This window comes from Colias eurytheme, chromosome 22 (genome assembly GCF_061535395.1).
Source record: "Colias eurytheme isolate Ceu_HAF_F1 chromosome 22, ilColEury1 Martin Lab GWU primary, whole genome shotgun sequence".
NCBI classification, from domain to species: domain Eukaryota; kingdom Metazoa; phylum Arthropoda; class Insecta; order Lepidoptera; family Pieridae; genus Colias; species Colias eurytheme.
Window position 1 is genome coordinate 5,079,669 of NC_143001.1, and position 27,212 is coordinate 5,106,880.

The 27,212-nt window shown below is 32.1% G+C and overlaps 1 protein-coding gene across 1 annotated transcript; it reads right to left on the minus strand.

Annotated features, from left to right (window-relative positions):
• Window positions 1–21,446: 21,446 nt before the first annotated feature.
• Window positions 21,447–22,787, minus strand: LOC149898668 (uncharacterized). Its single transcript, XM_090115043.1, has one exon. It carries the CDS (start codon window positions 22,590–22,592, stop codon window positions 21,807–21,809), a length of 786 nt encoding a protein of 261 aa, XP_089971169.1. The 5' UTR covers window positions 22,593–22,787; the 3' UTR covers window positions 21,447–21,806.
• Between the last annotated feature and the right edge of the window lie 4,425 nt (window positions 22,788–27,212).

Sequence of the window (27,212 nt, forward strand, 5' to 3'; positions counted from 1 at the left end):
ATCTATAGTAAGAATTGGGGTAGTGTTTGGAAGGGGTTTATTCTTTGCAGCAAATGTCATGAATGAAGTTTTTTTAGTATTGATTGTGAGAAGATTGTATTTAAGCCATGTAGAAAGTAATTCTAAATCTTGTTGAGCTAACGATGTAATGTTATTTAGGGATTTATCGAAGTAAAAGAGACACGTGTCGTCTGCATATAGTGTCAAGTATCCTTTAAGGCCAATTTTATCGATGTCATTTATGTAAATCAAAAAAAGCAAGGGGCTCAAAATCGAGCCTTGAGGACAGCCATATGTTAAGTTTTGAACTGAGCTTGTGTACTTATCAATTTTGACGACTTGTCTTCTGTTATCTAAAAATGATTTAAACATTTTGTGGGCATTGCCAGTCACCCCTAGGTTTTCTAACTTTTTAAGGAGCTTTTCGTGGCTGACGGTGTCAAAAGCTTTTTTTAAGTCAATGAAAATGCCTAATCCGAAATTCTTTTGGTCTATTTGAGTTTTAATTTGTGTTATTAAATCTATGGTGGCAGTAAGAGTACTCGATTTTGGACGAAAGCCGTACTGTTGATCGATTAATATATTTTTTTCCGTTAAGTATTGATTGAGTCGATTATGCAGTATTTTTTCAAATATTTTTGAAATAACGGGTAGAACTGATACCGGCCTATAGTTACCTGGGTCAGTTCTACTTCCAGATTTGAAAATAGGACTGACTCTAGCCACTTTTAGAGAATCTGGAAATACACCAAAGGTTAAACATTTATTAATACAATGAGTTAAGCGATCAGCAATAGAGCTCTTTAAGCATTTGATGGCTTTTGTGCTTATACCGTCCAGTCCAGTGCTAGTGTTATTATTTAAGCTATCGATTATTTTTATTATTTCAAGTGTTGTGCATGGTTTTAGTACTTCTAGTTTGTCCTCACGTGAAAGTTGTGTACAATAAAGTGTAGTGTCAGCATTCGTATGGTATCTGCTTGGTATTTTGTTTGCTAATTCTGTGCCTATTGCGGAAAAATAAGAATTAAATAACTCACATATAGAATCGCCATCCGTTATTAAATTGGAACCCGATAACAGCTTTGGAGGAGCACTCGGTTCTTTAATTTTATTTAAAGCTAAGTTGTTTATTAATTCCCACATTTTCTTCGGTTGATTGGAGTTCTTTTGAAATAAATTTAGATAATAGGTCTCTTTCTTCGTCCTTATAAGGTCCTTAGTTTTTTCACGTTGCTTTAAAAAATTTTCATTTAAGTTATAATCAGTTGGTTGAGATTTAGTTTGTTGCCATAATTGATTCCGTAAATTAATTGATTCTATTATTTCGCGGCTAATCCAATCTTTTTGTGGTAAATTCAAAATTTTTGTTTTGTCTATTTTGTTATCTTTTATTTGTTCTTTTATAAAATTCTCGAGGTAGCAATAGTCATTGTCTTCATTACAATAGGTCGCTAATGACGCACTCTTGAATAAGTTTTCATAGTCTAGGGCCTTATATTGTATCTTCTTGGGTTTGGGTGGCGTTAGGGATCCTATTTGGATGTAGATTTGTTTATGATCTGATAAACTCGATTCTATTATGGATATGTTAAATGAGTGATTGTTTATGTTTGTACATATATGGTCCAGAATGGTTTTAGAAGTGCTGGTTTCTCTCGTGCAATATAATTTGTTAATTTTATTCAAAATCTCGTATCCATTTTCTTTGATTTCGTGTAAATATTTTGTGGAACTTGTATCTGTGGTAAGCAAATCTATATTAAAATCCCCGAGTACTATTGCTCTTTTTCTGCTCTCGAGTTGTGAAGAATATATCTCCAAAAAATTATTTATATTTGTATCTCCAGGTTTGTATATAGCTCCAATGTTTAGTGATAGTTTTTGTAAATATATCCATAGATAGTGGTTCCCGTCTTTGTATAAATCTTCCGTTATTTCAAATTTTATGTTGTTGTGAATATATATTGATACACCCCCTCCTCTACAATTGGGTCTATAGTTATAAATATGCGTATAGTTTGGTAGTTCGTACAGTTTAGCATCGGTTTCCGACGTAATCCAGGTCTCGGTGAAAATAAGTAAATGTGTTGTCATTGCTATTGATTTTATTATGCATTTTATTTCATCCAATTTTCCAGCTTTTCGAATACTACGTAAATTTGCATAAAATAATCTTAGTGAGGAGGAGTGTAGCGGAATATCTTCGTATTTATTTATTAATTGGTGATTGATTTTATCGGTATGGTTTTCGCTTTGTAATGATTTTATGTTTAGTTTTTTTGGTTGATTGTGTTAACGACAATTGTAGGTTTACCTTTTATATATTTTATGGTGAGATCGGCTTCACCGTTTTCTGTGCGTCGATTCAACTCAACTTTTAGCGATTGTAAGAAACGTTTTTGCGCAGGAGTTTGATCTGAGTAGATACGAATACCAGCGGGTACGTGATCTTTATTCCGAAGCAGGTTTTTTGGCGTACTTGTATCACTGAAACATAATTTGATTGGCCTATTCCTATTTGGGATATATTTCCCCACTCTAAAACAATTAATCGGCTTGGGGCAGTCTTTATATAACGATATTCTAAATAGATACCTCATAAAAATCACAATTTGAAGCGTGACGGATTGACAGAAGAATAATATTTTACCAAACATACTCGTAAAAGCCCAAGAAGAGATATAACATTTCATATATCAACTATAGTCCTTTCCACCTAAGATGATTTCTGTGACACATCGATTTTTGACACGTGTAGAGATGTCGGTTACTGAAATCGTATCAATTGTTTCCGATAATCGATTATATTCTATATGGAAATGAAATCGATTTGAATAAAGTACCAAAATTAGTTTTTTCGGCATTTCGCCAACAATTAGCTAAGGAAATTTAGCAAACAACAGCAACAAAAAGTCAACAATAACAATTAGTAACAATAACAGAATACCACGTAAAGTATCAATATAAAAATGCAACTTGTTTATAAGGCTGACGCACTAGTACAGACGATTGACTCGATTGACAAACGATCACAAGATGGGCGCCGATTATATGATTTTCCAACTCTATGATTTTTCAACGATCCATTTCATGTACACGAATTGCGTAGGTATTATATTTTTGTGTTATTTTATTTTATTTTTCATTATATTAAACTAAACAATACTGTTTTTTATTTATAAGCTTACGATGTTTCATTTTTATATTTTTGGTAATAATGCCGCCATAAAATAAAAATATTATGCACGAAAATTATTTTGACTTTTTAAACATAAAATACGTAATTCGGAACAAGATGAAGTGTCACAGGAATCATCCTAGGTGAAAAGGACTATAGTACATACGTCCCAGATCTGTCTACTAAGAATATAAATATAGTACAGCCCCCCTAGACAAGTGGCTTTCTATTAGCGTAAAGTTCAATAGAATAGATTATGAATGTATGAGATTGACGTTTGATTACGACGACGGCGACGATTGATTATTATTTAGTACTAGCGGTCCGCCCCGGCTTCGCCCGTGGTACATATTTACGTTTTCTCTACATAAAAACCATCCTCGTACTTCAAGGAATATAATAAAAAAAGAATTATCGAAATCGGTTCAGCCGTTCTCGAGTTATGCGCTTACCAACACATTTTGCGATTCATTTTTTTATATAAGAAGATTAGCTATTTAGTAAGCTATAGAAGGCTATACTGGTGGTATACCTATAAATATAAAAAATCGATCATGTGGCGAAGGACGTGGGTGCGAATCCCGCCTTGTGATCAATTAAAAAAAATATCTATAAAATTGTTTATATTGCTTCCTGTAATGCATGTTCTACTATAGATATAAAAATGAATCGCAAAATGTGTTGGTAAGCGCATAACTCGAGAACGGCTGAACCGATTTCGATAATTCTTTTTTTATTATATTCCTTGAAGTACGAGGATGGTTCTTATGTAGAGAAAACGTAAACATGTACCACGGGTGAAGCCGGGGCGGACCGCTAGTTTTTTATAAATGCGTTATTGTAAGAACATTAAGGAAGTTAAAAAAAGAGAACAGAAATTTAGACGTGATTTATCTAATAGACAAACTAATTGAAGAAGCACTTGAATGAATCAAATTTACTATTATTCATAATTATTTTCAAATCCAATTCCCGTATATTTATTACAATAATCTTATCTTTTTAATTCCGTCAATACGGCTATACATTAAAGTATCATTCAAACAATGTTTAATCTTTTGACAAATATCCTTTGAAGGTCTCTTTCTTTGCTTCCCGCTTTATGTTGGGATCTTAACGATGGAAACCCTCAGAGAGCCTTTATTAAAATAATCTTTTGAAAGTATAATAATTATAAATAAATATTTCAGGACAATTTTCACACACGGCACGATCCGATCCCAAACTAAGCTTTCGCTTGTGTCATGGAAACCAGATGGCCGATAAACATAGATTTTAAATAAATACTTATATAGATATCCAGACACAGAGCAAACATCTATGTTCATCACACAAATATTTGCCCCGGGTGGGAATCGAACCCACGACCTCTGGCTTTGAAGGCAGGGCCACTACCAACCTAGCCAACTGGTTTAAGAATTTTTAAATAATGAAAAATAGAGTACACCTGTTGATACACGGTGAATCTAAAAAGGTATAGAAGGAATTCTCAGAACACTCTTTAATATAATCACACCTGAGGTGAGAAAAAGTGAAAAGTGTCATAACGGTCGATAATTATCAGGAGCAATTTTTAAATTTTTGGTTAAAACTTATCCGTCCAATATAAAGTACTAGCTTTCTACTTTTATAGTTCCTGTTCCCGTGGAATTTCCGGGATAAAACCTACCCATGTGTTAATCGAAGTTAACCTCTATACGTGTGCTAAATTTCATTGTAATTGGTTCAGTAGTATTTGCGTGAAAGAGTAACAAACACACATCCTCACAAACTTTCGCATTAGTAGGATAACACGATCACAATATGAAAATCTCATTCGTAAAATGTCAAAAGTCGGGAAATAGGATACATGTTTGATAATATGGTTGTTAGATATTAGACAAAACTAATTTTAATTTTAAATGTTAGTTAAAATTTTCATTTTATTTTTTTCATTCTTGAATTATTATACCAAACACAAAACCTTATTTTTAAGCAGCATAAATAATTCATATCGCATTTAAATCAAATATATATATATAGATCGACACAATCTTGATTGAATTTAAGTCTCAGAATAAAACTGTTTTCATTGGAAACTTTTCCGACTAAAAGTTTGTCGGATAACTTCAATACGATTCAATATAATACTTATTTTGAGTTGAAAATAGGAATATAAATCGAAATGGAGTTTCAAAGTGTTCTTTTAGATTATACTCCAAGTTTTAATGTCTAATGTATTCGATAATGTCTGTATTGAAGCTTCGTTGAGTTCAGTCGACAAAATTGAAACTTTAATTCGTAAAGAATAATGCCTTGTAGGTTATAAATTTCATAATTTTTTATCATTCATCATTATTATTAATTAGGCAATAGTAGAAAAATATATTTTTTGCAATTTATTGTTGTAAAAACTTCTTTTAACCATACAAAACTACAATTTCTCTAATTAAAGAGATACAATTTAAACATACTTCTTATTACAAACAATTATTATAATAATAAATATGTTACTTTTAAGATCTTGATTTTTATGTATAAATTGAAATACAGTGTAAAATATACTAATGTATCGAGTTTTGATAGATTGTGCATTGTTTAAGAGCTAGCGCGCAAGAGCAACTTTTGTCTCCGCAACTATTTTGTCTCTCCCATCAACTCTATGGGGAGTTGCGTCGCTACGTGCTCGCACTTTCTTACTAGCCCATAGAGTTGATGGGAGAGACAAAATAGTTGCGGAGACAAAAGTTGCTCTTGCGCGCTAGCTCTAACAATATTTTATTAAAATGTTGCATTTTATAAATACTTGTCTTATATAAATATAACTAAGAATTTAACAATATAGCTTACCTGTACTCAATACTATTAACTATTCCGTGCCTGTACATATTATGATTGACTTATTGGTTTCACAAATGCACGTATTAAATGGTTACTAATGCCACAGATTATCAGTACTGTTAATTAATCATTGACAGATTAGCTGAATTACATGAATAATTGAATATTGATTTGTTTCAAACATATTTAGATTATTCGTATATATTTATTTTATTCGTGCATATGAAATATATCTAACTTGAGGCAAGCTTTTTGTGAAAAAAAAAACAATACTCTTTGCATTGCTTTGATTGATTTCTAATATAATTATGTTATTTAAAGTCACTGACCTTCCCTGGGGAAGAAGGTTGATCTTCTAAAATGGGACCAATAAAATTATCATAAAAATAATCACGTCAAAACCAAATTAAAATAGCGTTGTTTAATAAAACGAGAAGTGTAGAGGCGTGTAGAAAGGCGCAACAAACGATATATACTCAACTAGCTGAGCGCCGCGGTTTCACCCGCGTTGCTCCGCTCTTGTTGGTCTTAGCGTGATGATAATATATAGCCTATAGCTGTCCTCTATAAATGGGCTATCTATCCTATATAACACCGAAAGAATTTTTCAAATCGGACCATTAGTTCCTGAGATTAGCTCGTTCAAATAAACAAACTCTTCAGCTTTATAATATTAAGTATAGATGCTTATGGGCGGCGGGCATCACTTTCCATCAGGTGACCCGCCAGCTCGTGTGCCTGCTTAGGCGATAAAAAAAAATAAAAAAAAAGATTCGCTTTCCCCATAATATATTAAACGATAGCATTCCACCAAAGATAGCAAGCGAAAAAATGCTTGTCTAAAAAGGTTAGCCAAGATTAGATCACGAACATGCCACGAATCTAAATAGAATTTTCGACAAAATTGTTGTAACTTTCCGTCACTTTCAGGGCACGTACGTTGGAAAATTCTTAAAGAGATTGCAAAGGGAATGTGGAATTACTTACATTAATTATCAAAACCAGTCTAGTTCGCTGCTAATCTTCAATCGTGAAATATACAAGTTTGTACATTAGTTAGTATACGTTAAATATTAAAATGTGGTCTAGTTTAAATTATTTAGGCGAAAATATGACTTAACTTGTAGAGAGCATAACTATTTTTTGTATTTTTGTATCTTCCTATCCAATTATCGGTGCAGTTTTCCTTTAAAACATGAGATTACATAATAAATATTAGATAATCCTAACTTGAAGATATTTTAATCGTAGTTTACTTGATTGTATATTTAAACCACATTCTTAGTCTTATTTCTGTCTATGTTGCGAACAAATTGACTCTTAACTGTTATATTCTTTAAAAGATACTCAATTTCCATATTCAGTAAGCCAGTTTTATGAAATGTTATTTATTTTACATCTCGACAAGAAATCCCGTTCGCAAAGCTCGTATATGTTCTGCTGAAGGGACAGTCCTGACATAATATTATTTAAGATGCACTGCGATAGAAATATTCATGCATTTTATCTTGCATATTGGAATATAATCCTTGATTCTAATATGATAAAACTTAATTCTATTTTGATATATGAGGAGAAGATGAGGGGGATCAAAATATAGAATGTTGTTATTGATTTGATTATTTATTTATTTTTTGGCTTATGTATCAAAGTTAATATTTAAAACATAATATCACAGTATTACATAGGAAATAATATTGTAATACTGTGATAATAAAATCTATTAAAAGTGTTATTATATTAATAACAAGAAAAAGTATTTTACAAATGCTTCATTATTTGTTTTCTAAATTAAACACAGTAAACATATACCTACGGGGAATCAAATTATTATAGAAAGAATCTGCTTAAAGCTAGTATAAAGCTAGTATTAGTAGAAGTAATTAAAATCATGAATTAATTAATTTACCTATTAGTCCTTCTATCTGAACGTATAAAGCGATGCGAATAATTATACGTTAATCTCAACAATTAAATACGAGTTGGTATCAAACAAACCTAATTCGATTAAATCCTAGGTGAAACAGTAAATCAGATAGAGTTTAAATAAGATTTACTACGGCTTTATCTGAAATCCCTAACTAACTATTGTTTATTAGTCCTCTGGTAAATGTTTAGAGAATATTGAAAAGTGAATCGGGTCGGATAATTCATTGATTTAAACTGTATTAGTAATTGATATTGCTTTTAAAATTGTATAAAAGAAGTTAAGTCACATAATATTATATAAAGATTTGTTCAAGAGAAATTAACATTGAATTTTTCTTTTTCTGTATAATTTAAAATATTATGTAATATCAAGACATGGATGTACGCAGAAGTGAGTGCCTTGTTACGATATTATTTATTAAAGAGGCTATATCTACTAATTTAATTTAATTATCTTCTACCTCTAGGTAAATATTATATATTTAGAATTCTCCCAACGCATCGTATTATAATTAAAATTATTCACGCATTTACTTCACTGCAAATCATGTAGTGGAAAACAGATAAGCCTTTATAAAGAAAGGGTTGAATTCCCACCTCAAATCTGGTATTATTTAAAAAGCAATGTATGAATAAGGGTGTTAAAAGTACCGAAGCCCCGGTGAAGCTTGGTTGCATTTATTTATACAGCCTCCTGGGCTACACTCATTTTAGATAGCGTCACTCACGCGTCTCGCGTTTGCTAAGTATTTAGTGTGGCCATTAAATGGGGATAATTATTTTGTAGTTAAATATATTAAAGGTATAATATAATAATATAGATGTGTATGTAATTTGATGTAGAAACTAAAAATGTGACTAAGTTTTGGACATTAACTCAGAATTAATATAGTTAATAGTAGAACTAGTGGATTCGATAAAGTATTTAACTTATAAAAGAAACGACGAATTTAAAGACTAAAGCATTTATTCCACGGTTACAATGATAAAAACAAAAAAAAAGATAGAATGCAAGTACCTATACTGGACAAAAAAACAAAAACACAAATAAAGAATAGTGTGTTCCACAATACCGCCTAAAAGGACTATAGTAAAGTTTGTTCCTGACGCTAGTTTTACTATTCGGAGTCAGGGCTAAATTGTTCAATAAACTATTGGTCGCCCAGTGGTCGAAATTCGACCATAACTGTAATCAAAAAAGTAAAGTTTGTGTGTAATGATTTCTTTGTTGATTATATTTATTTTTATAATGTTTTCTTTGTTGATCATATTTTAATGGATTATTTTAAAATGTACCAGCATTTCGCACTCTTTATTTATATAAACGCGTATATATATAATTGCTTGAAGCAATAAAGCCGCCCTTTGCATCTAATGTCCTGTCTGTGTGTGTGAAATTTGTATTTGTGTTGTATGCAATAAAGATTATAAATAAAAATAAAAAAAATAAAATAACAATCTTCCGCGTTTTTCATAGCCCCATTCTAAACTAGGTACAATTTATTTTAGCATGGGAATAAGAGGTGACACGAAAGAATTCCTTTAAAGATAACTCTGGTTGTTATGCGTAAGTAGTTCACTTTGAATTTCTTCATACCAACACTTATCTTCAAATAGAGATGTTTTAAAGTTTAAAGAGAAACTTTGGTCCAATTTAACTTCGAGTTTTGTTAAATATGACGTGTGGAAAATGTTTATGCCAACGATCCAATCATTTTAAAAGTAATTTATTTCAACCGATATCAAAAAAGGAGGAGGTTCTCAATTCAATTCTTTTTTTGGATTTGTTACCTCAGAACTTTCGACTGTATGAACTGATTTTGACATTTTTTTTTCGACAGCATGTGGTCCCGTTTAAATTGGGTTTAGTTCGAAGAATTTGAAGGCGGTTTTTAGTTTTTTTGTTAAAAATAATTTATGTTAAATCTAATTAAGAGCGCATATTCTATTTAACGCAAGTCAAAAACTCCGCGATCTATTACGATAGATCGCGGCTTGCGCTATCCTTTTACTATGAACAGCATAGGTCCACAGGAGAGCGCCGAGCAACATGTCCTCTCTCTGGAAAGGCTCGCTGCCGACTGATTTTAATCGGGTCACGCGCAGTGTTTTATAGTACTTTAAAAAAATTGTAGAAAAATAATAGAGGTACCTTAGTTGATTTTTTAAATTTTATCTTATAAGTAAGACATTCTTTTATTGCAATATGTATAAATTATATTCAATAAAGTCAAATATCTTGGTGAAAATAATCATTTTGTCGACTATAATTTCTAAAAAAATTCACATTGTTCGGATTTTAATTTCGTAAGTTAGGAGTCCAAAATAAAAAAATCTTTTAACTAACTATTTTAATAAGGATCTTTGCAGTTAGTTAAAAATAATTGTGTGTTAGATCTGTCAGCAATTTCAGATATTTTTAGCTTCGAAATTGACACTAAAAGTGAAATCAAGTAATCATCGGCTCAGTTATCTTGATGGTATTCAGAAATACTGTATTAATTGAAAAAAACTCTTAACTAACTACATAGACAATAAAATTTCCTAAAATTATTAGTAATTCATATGTTTGTAAGATAAGTGGTTGATGGACAATCTGGTTTGAAAAATCACATATTTGAGCCAAACAGCGCACGGACCGCGTACACGGCCTTAAGCACTGAAATTATTTAATACTAGCGGTCCGCCCCGGCTTCGCTCGTGGTACATATTTACGTTTTCTCTACATAAAAACCATCCTCGTACTTCAAGGAATATAATAAAAAAAGAATTATCGAAATCGGTTCAGCCGTTCTCGAGTTATGCGCTTACCAACACGTTTTGCGATTCATTTTTATATATAAGAAGAAGAAGAAGATTATCTCTAATTAACTGTTCGCTTATTTTATCTATAATTCCTGTTCGTTGTAAATTGTTATTGAATTGAAATAACATAGCGTCATAACCAAAACCTCTAAAAGAATATCTCTTACGTTTATATGTACTTTCTCAGTTATCCCTAGCTTACCCTGTACAGAGAATTTATATTTGATTGTACAAAATGCGGAAACTAGCGCCGTTAGCAGTATATAAGTCTTAACAGAGACTCCATATTTCTGTCAATTGTGGTTGTAAGCCAGCGGAGTCAGCCCCAGCGTTTGTCAGAAGTGTACGAAGTTTACTGTATTTTCGGAATTATTTCAGTGGTTAAAGAATTTCAAAAGAAAATTTTACAACCTATTATGTATAGTGCAACTGTTTTACTTTAATTAAAGCGTTTCAAATCTTATCTTATATATAAAAATGAATCGCAAAATGTGTTGGTAAGCGCATAACTCGAGAACGGCTGAACCGATTTCGATAATTTTTTTATTATTATATTCCTTGAAGTACGAGGATGGTTTTTATGTAGAGAAAACGTAAACATGTACCACGGGCGAAGCCGGGGCGGACCGCTAGTAAATTATAATATTCAAATTCTTGCCATGGGAGGGACTTCATTTCATGAGTTAATAACTACATAACATAAATTTTCGTTTTGGTTTTTGATATGAACATTGAAGCCTTATTTATTACTAGTGGTCCGCCCCGGCTTCGCTCGTGGTACATATTTCGCAATAAAAGGTAGCCTGTGTCCTTTCTCGGGTATCAAAATATCTCCATACCAAATTTCATGCAAATTGGTTCAGTAGTTTAGGCGTGATTGAGTAACAGACAGACAGACAGAGTTACTTTCGCATTTATAATATTAGTATGGATAATTTTTTGAATTTAATAAGATTAATTGTTTAATAGAATACATGTTTCACTAGTAGAGTAAACTTTTAAATGATTAACGATTTTTAATCATTTAAAAGTAAATGATTAAAAATCGCCTTTTGGTAAAGTTCTTACATAGTATAAACAATTTTGGTGAAGATTCTAAAAACAATTCATTTAATAGAAACGTTACTCTAGAATAAACTACAATGTATAAAAGATACGATTGTGTCAACCTTAATTTATTGCGATCTGTTCGTAAAATAAATGCCCAAACCGATAAATTAAGTCATGGATTTCTTCGCTTACATAAAGTTTAATCCCCGCAGTGGGAACATTTACTGATAATGAAACAAGCGTTTAAAATATTTCGTATAAACGGTTTCACACAGAGCGAGCAGCCTCGCGAGGAAATACGCGAAGCAGTTCGATCTGTGTAGACGTGGCTCTGCCGAGGAAAATGATAGCACACGCGCTTTCCTTGCTCTGTGGGGACCCCTCGCGCATCGAGCTTTTATTAGCTTCACCTGTATGTTTGTATATAACCAATTTTAGTGCACATTTAATTCAAACTTTATACACATATCAAGGATCCGTGACAATACTATAATTTAATGAGTTTAAGCTTGTTTTTAAGTTTTTTCAACTATATTAATTGTTTTGTTTTATTTTGCTCAAAGGTGGCCCCTGTCATCGCACGCGCACTCTTGACTCACACAATCGTACCAATGGATCGGCTTTGGGTGAAAAACATCTTCGATATAAGCAAGTTCGGAAAACGCGCTTAAAATGCTTGGCAAGGCTGCTCGCTCTGTGTGAACCCGCCTTATTACGTAATCCGCGATATAACTGAGGCCGCCACGCTCGTTAGAGGATAGCGCAGAAAGAGCTTCTTGAGGCTGCTCGCTCTGTGCGGACCCGCCTTATTACGTTATCCCATTTATAACGCAGTCATTAGGGTTTTCCACGCGTTGGAAAAATGTGACGCTAATTGCGGATGAATGTTACTTTTGTTTCGAGGTTTTTGTTTACACTCTGGTCTTTTTATGTTGCGTCTGTGTGATACATACGAGGGCTTTTTAAATTTCATTGTGTGTGGTCTTTTTCATTGTGTTTTGTTTGCTATTTAATGTAACGTTTAGCTTAAGTGAGCGCTGTAATGGAAAGGATTGTTTTATTCCGGCTTTAGTAAGTAGAGAAAATAAATAATTTTGACTCTGGACGGTGGTAAAAATATTATGTTTACCTCTATTGTGGACCAAACTTAAGAATGTGATTTTAGGCTGATTATTTCAACGCTGAAATTATGAAATAAACAACCATTTTTTCCACTCTACCTACTAAAATATAAGCCGCAAATTTGTTAAAATCTTCTTCTTATATCGCATTATAACATAGCTTATTGTGCCTTGAAACATACACCATGTCGCAGGTCGCTTTAACTATATGCGACGTTCAATTCAATATCTGCAAGGAATTGGAATTAGCACTGGATTAAGTTTGTATCAAGTAAGATTGCTAGGACGCGTATGCCTGGATTAGATTTTAAACTACATATTACCTGTTTGTGGTGCAAGTATTAAGCGTTTGGTCTAGTGGCCTCGCCTTTAGAGGACCGCCAAATGTCTAAAATTATAAAATGTTAATCCATACTAATATTATAAATGCGAAAGTAACTCTGTCTGTCTGTCTGTTACTCAATCACGCCTAGTAAACTACTGAACCAATTTGCATGAAATTTGGTATGGAGATATTTTGATACCCGAGAAAGGACATAGGATAGGTTTTATCCCGGAAATCCTACGGGAACGGGTTTTTCTTTGAAAACACGGGCGAAGCCGCGGGCGGAAAGCTAGTAAAATATATGCACTGCTTAATAAAGTCTCTCAATGAAATTCTACCACGCACTACTGATTACTAATTATGAAATTAAATTGAATTTGAATCGGGATACAAAGAACATTCAAAGATATTAACAACTAATAAATAATTATTGTAACTTGTTAGCCTTTATTCGTATGAAATACGCTGCCTCACCACTTTTTGTACACATACATTCATCTAACCTTGACCGACGTCATCATTCATCAATCAACTGAGTGATTGACACGTACCCCAGTGTGAACATGAGACAATATATTGTCTATTCACTATTGAATAGGTACAAACCTTGTGCAAACACTAAAAAGATTAAAGTGTTGTATAAAACATTCTATAAAGAAAACATCAAGTTTATTTCCGCTAATAGCGAGAGCACGGAATAGCTAATTTTAACAGTCATACAGACTGTTAAAATGTAATGCCTTGTTAGATCTGTAATCGTATTGCAAGCCAGCAAAAAGTTCAGCAAAAAGCTGTAAACACAATATTATAAAGAGGTAAAATATTTATGTATGTAGTGAATAATATAGTCAAAAATTAAATTTCTACCGAGTTAAGTAAGCTACATTATTTATCTCGGATGCACGGCAACTTATAAAGTGTCCACATTTAGTCAATTTATTAAAGTCGAACGTTCATAACTTGAACCGTATTTCAAATTAGTGACAAGAAATAGCTTTTAGGAGCCTCGTAATGACGACCTGTATGTGCAGCCATAACTGCTCATTTTCATTGTCAACGTGCATTTAACTGCATTAAAATTCATCTTAAACAAGATGGGCATCTTAGTGATAGATGTAGTTTGGATTTGGCCACTAAATTTATTTGACAATAGGCTTAATAAGTAAGAAGTTGTATATAAATGCCTTAATCGATATAATATGTATTAGAAGTGGTTTCATTACTATTTATACTCAAAAGTATTCTATCCATGTATCACGATGATGATATATCGACGTTTTCATAATACAGGGAAGGCTTAAATAATATTATCTCCTATGAATATTGCATAGAAACTAAGCCATAGAAATAAAACGAAACGCACAAATAATAAAATTGTTATTTAGTAATTAGCACATTGTTCCAAAAGCCTATTAATATTCTTCTCACTTTATTGTAAGTAACCTACTTTCAAGTGATTCGTAGAAAACTCAATACATAAATTAGCAAAACAAACGCAAAGGAAACAAATTAATTAGAATGGAACAGATAATCAAAGTAACCACAGATTAAATAAAGTCGATAAAATCTTTATGGTGTAACCATTTACACGTTAACACAGCAAAGGAAGGCTTTCAAGTTTATTTGGTGTTGTCACGCGACACCATTACAAGTTCTTAGTGTTCGAACTATTAATTATATGTATAGTACTTTAAACAAAAACACTATAAAAAGCATTCAAATTGTCAAAACTAAACCTAAATGGGACTATAATATGACAGGCACCAACTTTCCATTATAAAATTATAAAAATCGGTTCACCTAGTCGAAAATTCTGAGGCAACAAACACAAAAAATACAGTTGAATTGAGAGCCTCCTGCTTTAATTAATTTTTAACTCAAGAAATTATTGTATAGTCACCTATTCTTGATAAGTGTAAAAAGTTTGAATTAGACCTGTCCGTCAAATGAGTCAATATCGAGACTAAAGGAGTCGGTTACATACAAATTTACAAACATACAAATAATAAAAGTGTCTTAATATTATAATTTAGTTAGTATAATTTGGTGTTTAATAGCCTTTATAACAATACAATAAAGCTACACGTGTACATTATTAATTGTCAAGGTCAATATAGTTGTTACCGCGAATTAGATCAAGGGCGAGTCACAGATTATATTATGATTATAACACTCTCTGTTATATAATCTGTGACTTAGTATTGTTTACCAATACGTAGCTATATTAGAACTTGCCTGAAGGTGAAACCGGAGTCTTAAGTGATCTTTAGAGGTTAATATTGTATCAATATATTTATTTATTTTTATGTCACAGCAAGAAGCAAAACGTACTAGAACTGTAGCTTCATTGTTTTTGAAAAAAGCAAAAATACGTGCTAACAAATAGTTAATTTTTAGTAGCACGAAACACATAGGCTTCTTTTGACATTTATTTTCCGACCTTTTTCAACATACAAAATGCTCATTTTAGAAGAAGAAAACGACGTTATCTCACGCTTAAAAAAAGTATAAATTCAACTTCATTTAATTAACATATTTTCACTTAGGCCTAGCCAATTAGTCAAAAACTAACTAAACTTCAGAGACTTAAGTATTATTACGAGACATTTCACAGTGGATCTTCCAATAAGTGTCAGCTGTAAACCGAAATTACGAAAACATTGTCAAATAATAGTGTCCGTACAAATTTGGGGGCTATGGGATATTTATAAATCTGTAATAAGTCTTACTTTCTGGTAGTAATATTGTAATTACAATTGACAAAATGTATTGGATCATATTTTGAAAGACTCAAAGACATCATAATAACAAGACCAAAAAATACTTTTGTATAAAATCTTTTTTCAACTTCCAACTTTTGTACATATATTAATTGCCTAACAGTATCATAGAGCGACTAAATGTCTTATTGCATTAACTTCATAATATAATGTGCTACAGTCTACGCGTTACAGCCTACGCGCTACAGTCTACGAGTTACCCTCTACGCGCTACAGTCTACGCGCTGCAGTCTACGTGCTAAAGCCAACGCTTTACAATCGAACCGCGCGTTAGAATAATATTATGTTGACACTATATTCCACTTTCGAGGACATAAGTGCCTTAAAATACTCTGTCCTCAACACCTCAAACGTCTGGCAATACTACACCACGCTGGGTTTAAAGACCCTCGTAACATAAAGCTTAACGTCATACCAAAAGCACTTAAAGCATGGTCAAGAAGGTTTACGACCGAACTCTTGTTGCTAAAGATTTCACGACAGTTTAAATGTTCACTTTTACGATGTAGTTTACATCTATTATGGTAATAAGAGATTGTCTTTGTGTGGTCGAAATGGTAGCAAGAAGTTGACCACCTTCTCTCCTACAACATTACTGAGGCAGATTTGTTAGAAACTTATTCTAGAGTCCAAAATTATTAAGAATGCAACTTTATATCCAGTACTGTATAGATGGAGGATTCTTTGGACTGTATCAAGCATATTTCACAACTAAAACTAAACAAAAGAATCATGAAAGAAACTGTATCTTTCTTTTCTATACGTTAATGCAGAAATCTTTTCCAAATATACACTCCTAAGGACTGTCAATCCACTCACAGTCATAGCTACTAACTGTACACTTTACAGTAAATTCAATAAAAGCAACAGCAGAAAGAAACTAAAGCCTAAAATACTCCCTCTACGATAGCAAAAGAAACCCCCGCTCTACGACACATCAGCAAAAAGCTAAGTAACCAATTCTACTAAAATCACATCAATACATCTCAATAAAAGACAGAGCGTATAATGCATCCGTTCTGGATGGGATATGTATTAGCGGGGAGACCGTATTTATTGCGTTGTAGCCCGAAGATTTATAGCTATGTACCGATTGCGGCCGATACTCCAATTCAATTTGATATAACGCGTCGATTGGTTAGGATTTGTTGACTGATTTTAGAGTCTAACAACGCTATTGTGGAGGTTGAAGCGAATTGAGTCGGAATCGGGGAATATAAATGCCTCTGGATTATCGTTAAAGGTAGCTAGTTTCTTCTACAATATGATTTGATGACCAGAAATATCATGGAGGGACAGACTCTGAACATTATTTTACTTTTGAAACCCAATACAAAGCATACTATGTAATTTAAGCATTTGTTGAAATCAACCGAATTAATTCAACGGCTTAGTTATAAAAACTTAATACATTTTCATTCATCTATAACATTTACACGAGTATATTTTCCACCAATAATATGATAAAACTTCATGATTCGCGCATACAAGTCAATAATTCACCACATTACAGGAAAGTGATATTTCAAAATGGAGTCATTGATATTCCACGCAGCCAATTTGCCACTTATAACTAATTACCACACAATAGCCCTGATTTTAATAGCGACCATTATACATTTTGCAAAGTGATCCGAAACCCTGTCACGTCGTGGTAATAATGTTGATTATGATATTCCTAAACTATTAATATACTAGCTGCTCGCACCGGTTCTGTTTGAGTACTTTAAAATAATTAATTAGTACAAGATTTATTGTTTTTTCAATTCATTTAAATCATATAATATCCAGAAATACAATAAAGAGATGTATTTATGGATGACTGTATAGATAGAGTTGCTTTCACATTTATAACATATCGCATTATCAATATACATTATTTATATAATAATATCAATATTCTTTATATCCACTGTATATTTTCCGTCAATATTTCAATGATCTATTAGAACTATTCCGGACTAAAACTCACACAAACGGAGGAATGATAGGAGAGCTATTTATAAATTTGTGAAAGGACAAACTCATCAGTTCATGTGATCAGTTGATGTGAATACTGTTTAATATTTATTAATGTAGTTTTCAACGCTATAGTTTTACTTAACAGTGGTTTATCGATTAGCCGTTCCGTCTGGGTTGAATAGAATATGAGTATGAAGGGTTTTTAATGCATTCAATTTTAATTACGTTTATTCAACTGTCTCATATCAAATTTATATTGACTTCAAAACAGTAATAGGTACACAAATATGTATGAATACTTAATAGCATTTACCACATTAATGAATGTTATTTTGTACATTTATTATAGTCATATAATAAAAAATTATATATTCCAACAACAAATCACGTATAAATTAAGCCAAACGCTACAAGATACTAGTCTGACATAGTTTAAGGCTGGAAAACAAACCCAGATTACAAAGCAAATGATATTCAATTCATTATTGCATTATAATACCAGGCAATAACCGTCCCTATTGCTTGTACCATTAGGTAGATAAACGCGTAACAATATTATCTAAATACTCTCAGGTGGTTCATAGTTGTGCGCCCGTATTTGCATTTTGCTATCTCGATATGAATAGAACATTCCACGTGCATTTAAGAGGTGCGAAAATTGTCGTAGACGTTATTAAGGTGTTAAATTTAATATCACATTCAGTATATTGAAGCAGGGAAATATGTATTTAAGAGGCTTATTTTTTGAAGAAATAACCTCTAAGATATTCCATTTCAAATACTATTTTTTAATAAATTTAATTGAAAAAAACGTGTTGTCATCTTTCACGAAAATATTGTGTTGGCAAATACTACGGTTGATTTTATGCAACTAAAACATTGATTACACAGCTGAAGTATTATGTTACTTTACCTTACTTACAAATAAGTATTATTCAATATTACATTATGTTATCTATTAATTAAGACATTGTTAATTTTTCATTTCAATATTTCATGTTAATATAAAGTATAAACTAAAATGTATACTATACTCGACGAACTAACGTCGACAACCCCGTCGACTAAAGTTAAACAGTTACCGTACATATTACGTAAACAATACGAAGCCCGAATGTACTAATTTCCGTACTAAAATACATATGAGAAAACTTAACGGTACTTGATTCGAAGTTAGTACTGCCTCTTAAGGGAACTTTCATATAGTGGACTTTCGTAAGCGTTAATACGCTACGTGACGTAGCGGTTGCTACGCAGTGTAACATGTGCTACGAAATTAAGTGCATTTTGTACTTGCGTAGCACAGTTTGATTTAATGTAAGCGTAGATCTTATTTATTTGTGTGGAATATTATTATGATGCATCTTCGAAGACATCGTAATATTTGTTGCATAATAATAATCAAACAAGGTTTTTAACTTAATTCATTTGCGTATAAAACGAATCAAGTAAAATGGGTAGTTCTATCTTCATTTTTACATATTTTTACATACAAGTAAAGGTAGTAATATGTAGTGAGTTAGTCATTTTAACTATTTTTCACATTTGTGTTTATTATTTTAACGAAAATGTTTTGGCAAGCAATTTTAATTAAATTAAAATTCAATTTCTTAAAATAAAATACGGTTAATATGAATGTAGCCTAACTTTCCAACTACTTAGCAATGAAGACAATCTCAAGTTACAAGTCGACCTGAAATGTTAAAACGAAGTGAACAATTAAAAGTAATAAAACAGCAGTTCTTTGTTTCAAGATGTATTAATGTTATAATGAATTGCTACGAATTTGCAAACTTATGTAGAGCTAGAATTAAATCCTAATTATTTTAAATACATATTAAAGCTTTTTAATAACACCAAAAAAACAATAATGGTTTTAATCAAAGAGGGAGTAGGTAATTAAAGAGAGATTACGCTATGCAATTGATAGAAAATTTTGTACCTTCGGTTACAAAATTATTTAATTATTTTTGTCCATTTGTCTTCAAAACTATCCATCTGACTCCATAGATCCAACCATCGATCAATATCTAAGAATGTCTTGCTGCCATATCCCAAAACATTCAATCGACTTTAATTAAATATTCAAAGACCGACAAAATAGGGAGCAGTGAGCGGGACGATGAGCTCGACGAGTGGCAAGACGAGTAACGTGGCCACACTATGTCTCTGCCCACTTTCCTCGTTACTTCCTATACCACTCTTCGAGTGTATGGCCGCGCAGTTACACTCAACTCCACATTTGTTAAATAATTACGTTTTTTCCTATTCTAATGACGATGTGTTCCTATGTAATTCAACATAAATGTATACCGTTTCTGAGATCCAAGACACAGGCAACAGCCCAGTTTGGATCTCCAGTAATACTGTAATGTTCTACACTTTTGGTTAATAATGATTTTTATTTATTTATTATTTTTTATTAATTATAATTACTTTCTATACATACATGTATCTGTATATGTATAAACATATAAAAATAATACTATTTGTGTTTTCCATAACCATTGTACAAGTTTGCATCTATTTTTCAGGCTTAGCAAACAAGTTGCGTCGATAACAATAAACTCTCAAACTGTTATGTCCCACGCCATTAACAAACGATCATGATACTTGAATGGCTCAGTATGTTAGGCTCAAACGATATTGATATTTGCTAGCTTTGTAGCTAACTATTATAGCGAACGAACTGTTTATATGTTGATACTTTTAAAGGTCGCTTTTACATGCGTTTTGTTGTTTAGTTTTGAAGTGAGTACATTGTTAAAATAAATCGAGCGTATATGCCGAGCACATGTGTCAGAAGTGAAACTTCTTTCAGAAGTTAGTGAACCTTACTCCATGTGGTGATGGTATTGCCATGACGTGACCTTTAAATTTTACCCTCAACACGCCTTAAGAACCTCAATTCCACTTCAATATGGTCTCATACATAATTATTAAGTGTATTAGATTAGCTTCCAGTGTAAATCGTTAAAAAATTTGTCAAATCGTTAAATGATCTTTCATTATATACAGTGCGAATAGAAAAACGACGAATAGGGAGTAAAAGTTTTTTAATATTTATTATTTTCTTATTTAGTGAACTATCTAATAAAAAATATTTTACATAAGTTTAGTTAGTAGTTCCTGGGCTTAAACAAAAAAACGACCTCTTCAACTTTATAATAATAACTTGACAAATTTAATATCGTACAAATGTTTTCACATAAAATTTCATTGGTCAAGGCTCTATTACTGTACCGTACTAAAACTTTTCTTTTCATAAGTCTCCTCCGACCACTAGTGATCGAAACTTTGAATTTACTTGCTTAATTAGTTCCCAACAAAGTTCCTGTACATTTATAAGTATTAAACTGCTATTATTTTGAAAATTTCGTCAAGTATAATGTAACTTTATGATTACGTGAACATCCTAACTAATATTGTAATGCGAAAGTAACGCTAAAAATAAATAAATAAAATAAATAAATAAAGCTTTATTTGTTCCATAAAAAAAATATACAATTTTAGTTACAATTTCAGTTTGAGTACACTGTAGAACAATTATTTAGATACTAATCTAGTTTATATAATTTAGTAGAGTTAAGTACTCGTTAAGTTTCTCTATGGACCCCGTACGGGTAAAAGCCTCCCCCAAGCTTTGAGCTCTGTTAGTTTTTGATCAGAAGATAATGATCTTACATTAAGGGTGCAAATATAAAAGTTAGTTTTAAAAAGTTTCATTTTTATTTGGGGGGTTTTGGTCATACTCTCCCGCGGTGACCGGCCGTACTGGGAGAATTGAGGTTGGGAGAGGGTCTAATATTTATTGCTTGCTATTCATTGTTCCGTTAAGGTGTCATCATTTGGCGTTGTGCTGATCCTGTCTGGGCAACGGTTAATTTGGGCTTATGAATAATGTAATTATTCATGTTCCCCTTATTCTTCTTAGGTGGTTGTTTGTTAGTTTGTTGACTATTTTCGTTGGTAGGTTGACTAGTCTCCGGAGATTCTGATAGGTTTCTTTTGCTCGGCTGTTTATATGGATGTTGTTGGTTATTTAATATAATAATTTTATCGTATTTTATAAAAGCGATTTTGCCTGCATCTTTTTCTTTCTGTACTTGAGCTTGTAGTTCTTTACGTTTATTTAAAATTTCGATTGGGTAGTCTTCTTTTAAATAGTATGAGGTATTTTGTAAGTAGTGTTTATTTTTTTGTATTTTTAGTTTAAATCCCAATGTGTTGAATGTTATAACTATCGGTCTTACTTTCTCCCCCTTTTTTCCTAGTCTTCTAACACTTTCGATGTTGTTAGAATCGCATGAGATTTTTATGTATGTATTTATTATGTTCATTACTATCACTTCGAGTTCTTCGTATGATTTTTCTTTCTCTTCTACGCCAAATAAGACTAAATTTTTGCGTCTTAACTGTCTTTCTAGGTTGCTTACTGTTTTTGATTGTTCTTCAATTTTTTTCTCCAAAAGTTCATTTTTTATTTCCAAGTTGTTAAATTTTTCGTTGAAACTATTGATTATAGTGCATTTAATATCTTCCTTCATTTCTAACATGTCTTGTTTTTGTTGTTTTAAATCTTGCTGCATGATTATTAACATATTTTTTATTTCCTCCATATCTTTTTTATTTCAGCGCCCTCTATGAGATAAGGTGAGAACTTCTTATTTTATCTTCAATTGATCGGATCTAGCGGACTAAGTGGTGTCGCTACTTTCTGATAGATGGCGTGGAACGATTCGACTAAGGAGTTCTAATGGGTTGTAATAGATGGTGCTGCTATTTTGATGGATGATTAATATTATCGTCATATGATTACTAATTACTAATTAGTAATTACTTTTGGGGTTATAATTTCAAATGTTTTTGTTTACGTACTGTTATGGTGTTTTCGAGTTCCTTTTTATCGTACACACACTCCACTAGTTATTTATTTGCACTTTAATAATGATGGATTCTATGTTTTCTAACGGATTCCGAGTGAGTATTGACAAGTCGGTTTTTATAAATTGTATTGTTTGTGCACTTTGTTATTTATAATGATTCGAAGCAGTTTATACAGTAGTTACGTTTTAGATGGTTTCACTTAGTTTTAGATCACTTAAGCAATTTTAAAATTTTATTTATTGACGAGTACAGTATTGACAGTTGGACAGACGCGCCCTCTCTAGTAAGTAACGCTATCTGTCTATTTATTTTTCATGCCTCAACCACTGAACTGATTTGGTAGAAATTTGATACAGAGATAGATTGAGATCTAAGGAAGTACATAGAATAAGTTTTATCCCGGAAATCCTACGGAAACGGGTTTTTTTTTCGCCGAGCTTGAAGCCGCGGGCGGAAACATAGTATTAAATACCTACATAAAGTAGACACCCATTTTTTATTACATTTCTTAATTTTTTTGTTATAAGTAAAAGTTTTAGAAAAAAGTATATCTTTATTATACCATATAATAAAAAGCCAACTAAACACTAAGTAATGATTATTCATGTTAACTAATTGGAACGAGAAGCAATTATTCCAACACGATTATAATAAACCTCCGTTGCGTGTACGACTTGCGGTCGACTCTAAGTACGATCACTTAGACTTCTCACTTAACTTGAAGACTCTCTTTATTAAGTAATTAAGTTAAAAAGTACTATAATATGTTTATAAATGTTATTAGTAGCTAGAAGTTATGCAATCTATACTTAATATATTATTATAAAGCTGAAGAGTTTGTTTGTCTGTTTGTTTGAACGCGCTAATATCAAGAACTACTGATCCGATTAAAAAAATTTTTTCGGTAAAAAAAAAACCAACAGGAGTGGAGCCACGCGGGTAAAAACGCGGAGCGCAGCTAGTAAGTAATAATATTGTGTATGATTAAACTTGAGTGTGTGTTTTGTATGTGCATGTGTACACCGTACACACACATATGAAGGTATGATATAAAACTTTGTATCACAATTATATAACTGTACAAAATACAATGTTTAATATGTTACATATTCACCTTTTGACCTTTTAATCCATAACTTTGCAATACATTTTAGTTCATAAACCAGATTTAAATAAAAGCAATTTAAACTTGAACTACGACAAACAATTTAACAAACTTTACGTATATTTTCGGTACTTCACTTCAAGATTACATTTTAATCACACTAGCTAAACACCGCGGTTTCACTCGCATGGTACCCCTTCCGAAATAGCAAGCTATCTCTATATCAAATTTCATACAGCTCATTCCTCTTCTTCATTCAGCTGTTTTCCAGTATATAATGTAACAAACGTTACATTAAAATTATCCACTACACTAAAACAAGTAGGTACATAAAATGTAAAATAGGGTTTAATATTTAGTTTTAGCCTTCAATTGCTTTATAAATGAGAATTGTAGGCGAAAGACGCGGGTTCGATTCCCGCTTCGTGATCAATTCATCAAGTCTTTAAAATGTTTTCAAGTATTCAAAGAATTATACTGGTTATATTTCAAGATGCGGAAGAGTAAAAGTTATAGCATTAAGGGATTACCCTCAAAGCCTTATTATTGTGATAATTAGAATGAATTATTTATGAACGTTGAAACTCTACAACAGCTGTAAATAATTTTAACTCCTCCGTTGGTGACATTTTAAGTAGAAATGAGCAAAAAGGAGCAAATGGAGTGAATTTTACATTAAGATATATCGCTAAATTATATAATTTGGTGTATAATATTTTGAAGTAAAACTTCGAGTAGGCGACGATTTTGGTATCTTTGAAGTTTGAATCTTGCCAAAGAAATTTTATTTCTGACACATGTGCTCGGCACACTCGCTCTTATTTTGACATACCTAACTACATCATAAATATCAATATATAGGTAACTGTATTTGGGATTTAAAGATCGTTTATTGCCAATAATGTTAAAAATAATTCTCATTAACTAACACACTTTTACTTTAACTTGAAATCCATTAAGCCAGACATAAATTCGTTCTAACCCATTGAGATATACAGTGGATATGCATATGGAGAAGACACCGCCTACATCACTTATGTTCCGCTCAACACACGCCATATGGCGTAACTGCACGCTCATTTTTTATTTGTTTTAAAGTGAAACAAAAAAAATATGCCTTCGTGTGTGTTACGATATTGCACAAATAATACGGAAAAGTGCAAAGGAATAACTTTCATCGGTAAGTACCTAACTAGATAATAATTTTTAAAACTTAGAGCAAAAAAAATGGCGCACAGATTTTGTCCGTGGTGTCTCCTCCATACGTAGTAATATTATCTCAATGTTCTAACCACAACACTTACCTTTTCAGTTTGACCTTACCATTACCCTATCCAAACATTAACAAAAACAATAAAATAAACGCAAATATTTTAACATTCACATGCCAGCTCGTATTGCGGGTTTTTCAACATTAACCGGTTATTCTTAGCATTACCCAACACCGCTAATTGCTCCTAACTGCTGTTCAGATTAGCCCGGGCAAAGCCCATTAACGCTATTTAGATTTATGTCGCTAAATAATTCGTGAGATACTATCAGAAATAAATAATATTTGTTTATGCTTGTGAAAGTTAATTATCTTTATGCGGGAAATAAATTCAATTCTACTTATCTAAAACCTCGTTACGTTTTCAATCCATAAGAACCATTCTCGTACTTCAAGGAATATTATAGAAAAAGAATTAACGAAATCGCTTCAGCCGTTCTCCAGTATATGCGCTTACCAACATTGCGATTCATTTTTATATTATTGATGAATGTTTATTTGTAGAACTAACCTATACCTAGTTATTTCTATCCTAATAAGGACACGTAGGACAAATAAATAGGGTTCATTCAACTTCCAAAATCCCATTAAATAATAATTAGCACGTGTTTATAATACATAGTTAAATTCTTCGTCGAATCGATTTATTGGAATATGCCATAAGGAAAAACAAATCTTATGTATAAAAATGAATCGCAAAATGTGTTGGTAAGCGCATAACTCGAGAACGGCTGAACCGATTTCGATAATTTTTTTTTATTATATTCCTTGAAGTACGAGGATGGTTCTTACGTAGAGAAAACGTAAATGTGTACCACGGGCGAAGCCGGGGCGGACTGCTAGTTATTAATAATTATAATAATAATTTCATTTCTTCACTATTTTAGTTAGTAAAGCCTTACAGGCACTGCGTACTTATATAAATTTGACCAAAGTCTCATTTAAACAAGAAACAATAAAATTATATCACGTCGTCTTTATACTTTATACTATGTTTTTATATCCATTTAGTATCTCTTACAAATAACATTTATAAACATAAACTTTTACCCATAACCTACGAAATCTAACGCATTACAATGTGTGCTTAGTCACAATGTCTAAAATACAATGCATTTATAACATTTATCAAAGTTGGGACACTGGTTATGACGCGAAATGAATTCACTTGGCTGTGCCAAGTCAAAATTGTAGATTTTCGCAAACGTATGACTTGCTATGTAATTACGATCAGCCCATTAAGAAAGCGACGGGTTAAAGTTGATATTATCTATACTAATATTATAAAGAGGAAAGGTTTGTATGTATGTATGTATGTAGAGTTTTCACGCATAAACTACTGGACCGATTTTGATGAAATTTGGCACAGATAATCTTTAGACCCTGAGAAAGAACATAGGCTACCTAGTACCTTTTATTGCGAAATATGTACCACGGGCGAAGCCGGAGCGGACCGCTAGTAAATAATAAATGTTAAAATAGTAGAGCAAGGTTGACTTGTATATTACCATATTATTACTGAGTTGTGACTTGTGATGAAAGTAACTAAATAACAACAGCAAAATTTTATAAGAATGACCTGAGAAACATATCTATTCTTACAATTTTATGCATTGTCAGTGTAATTTTTTTTATAGTATAAGTAGGTGCCTACGGCCCGCCCTGTATTACTTGTAGTAAAAATAACTAGCGGTGTTATAGATTTGCTATGGCTTAGATGTTTACTTCATGATTCGCACATTCCATCCTTCACATCAAAATCACAGAAAGATATAAGATACCTATTACCTGTCTATCCATAAGCTTTTTACAATATTTAATTCGTTTAACGAAATCCGCCTTTCTCATAGCCCCACGCACATTTCTACAGAATGTACTATTTAACTTGTAAGCATGTTCCGTTGTTTGTCTAGCTTACGTCACTTGCCATTAATTCCAGTTCCCAGAAATCTTCCGGCGCCTTCGGAAATTTCAAAC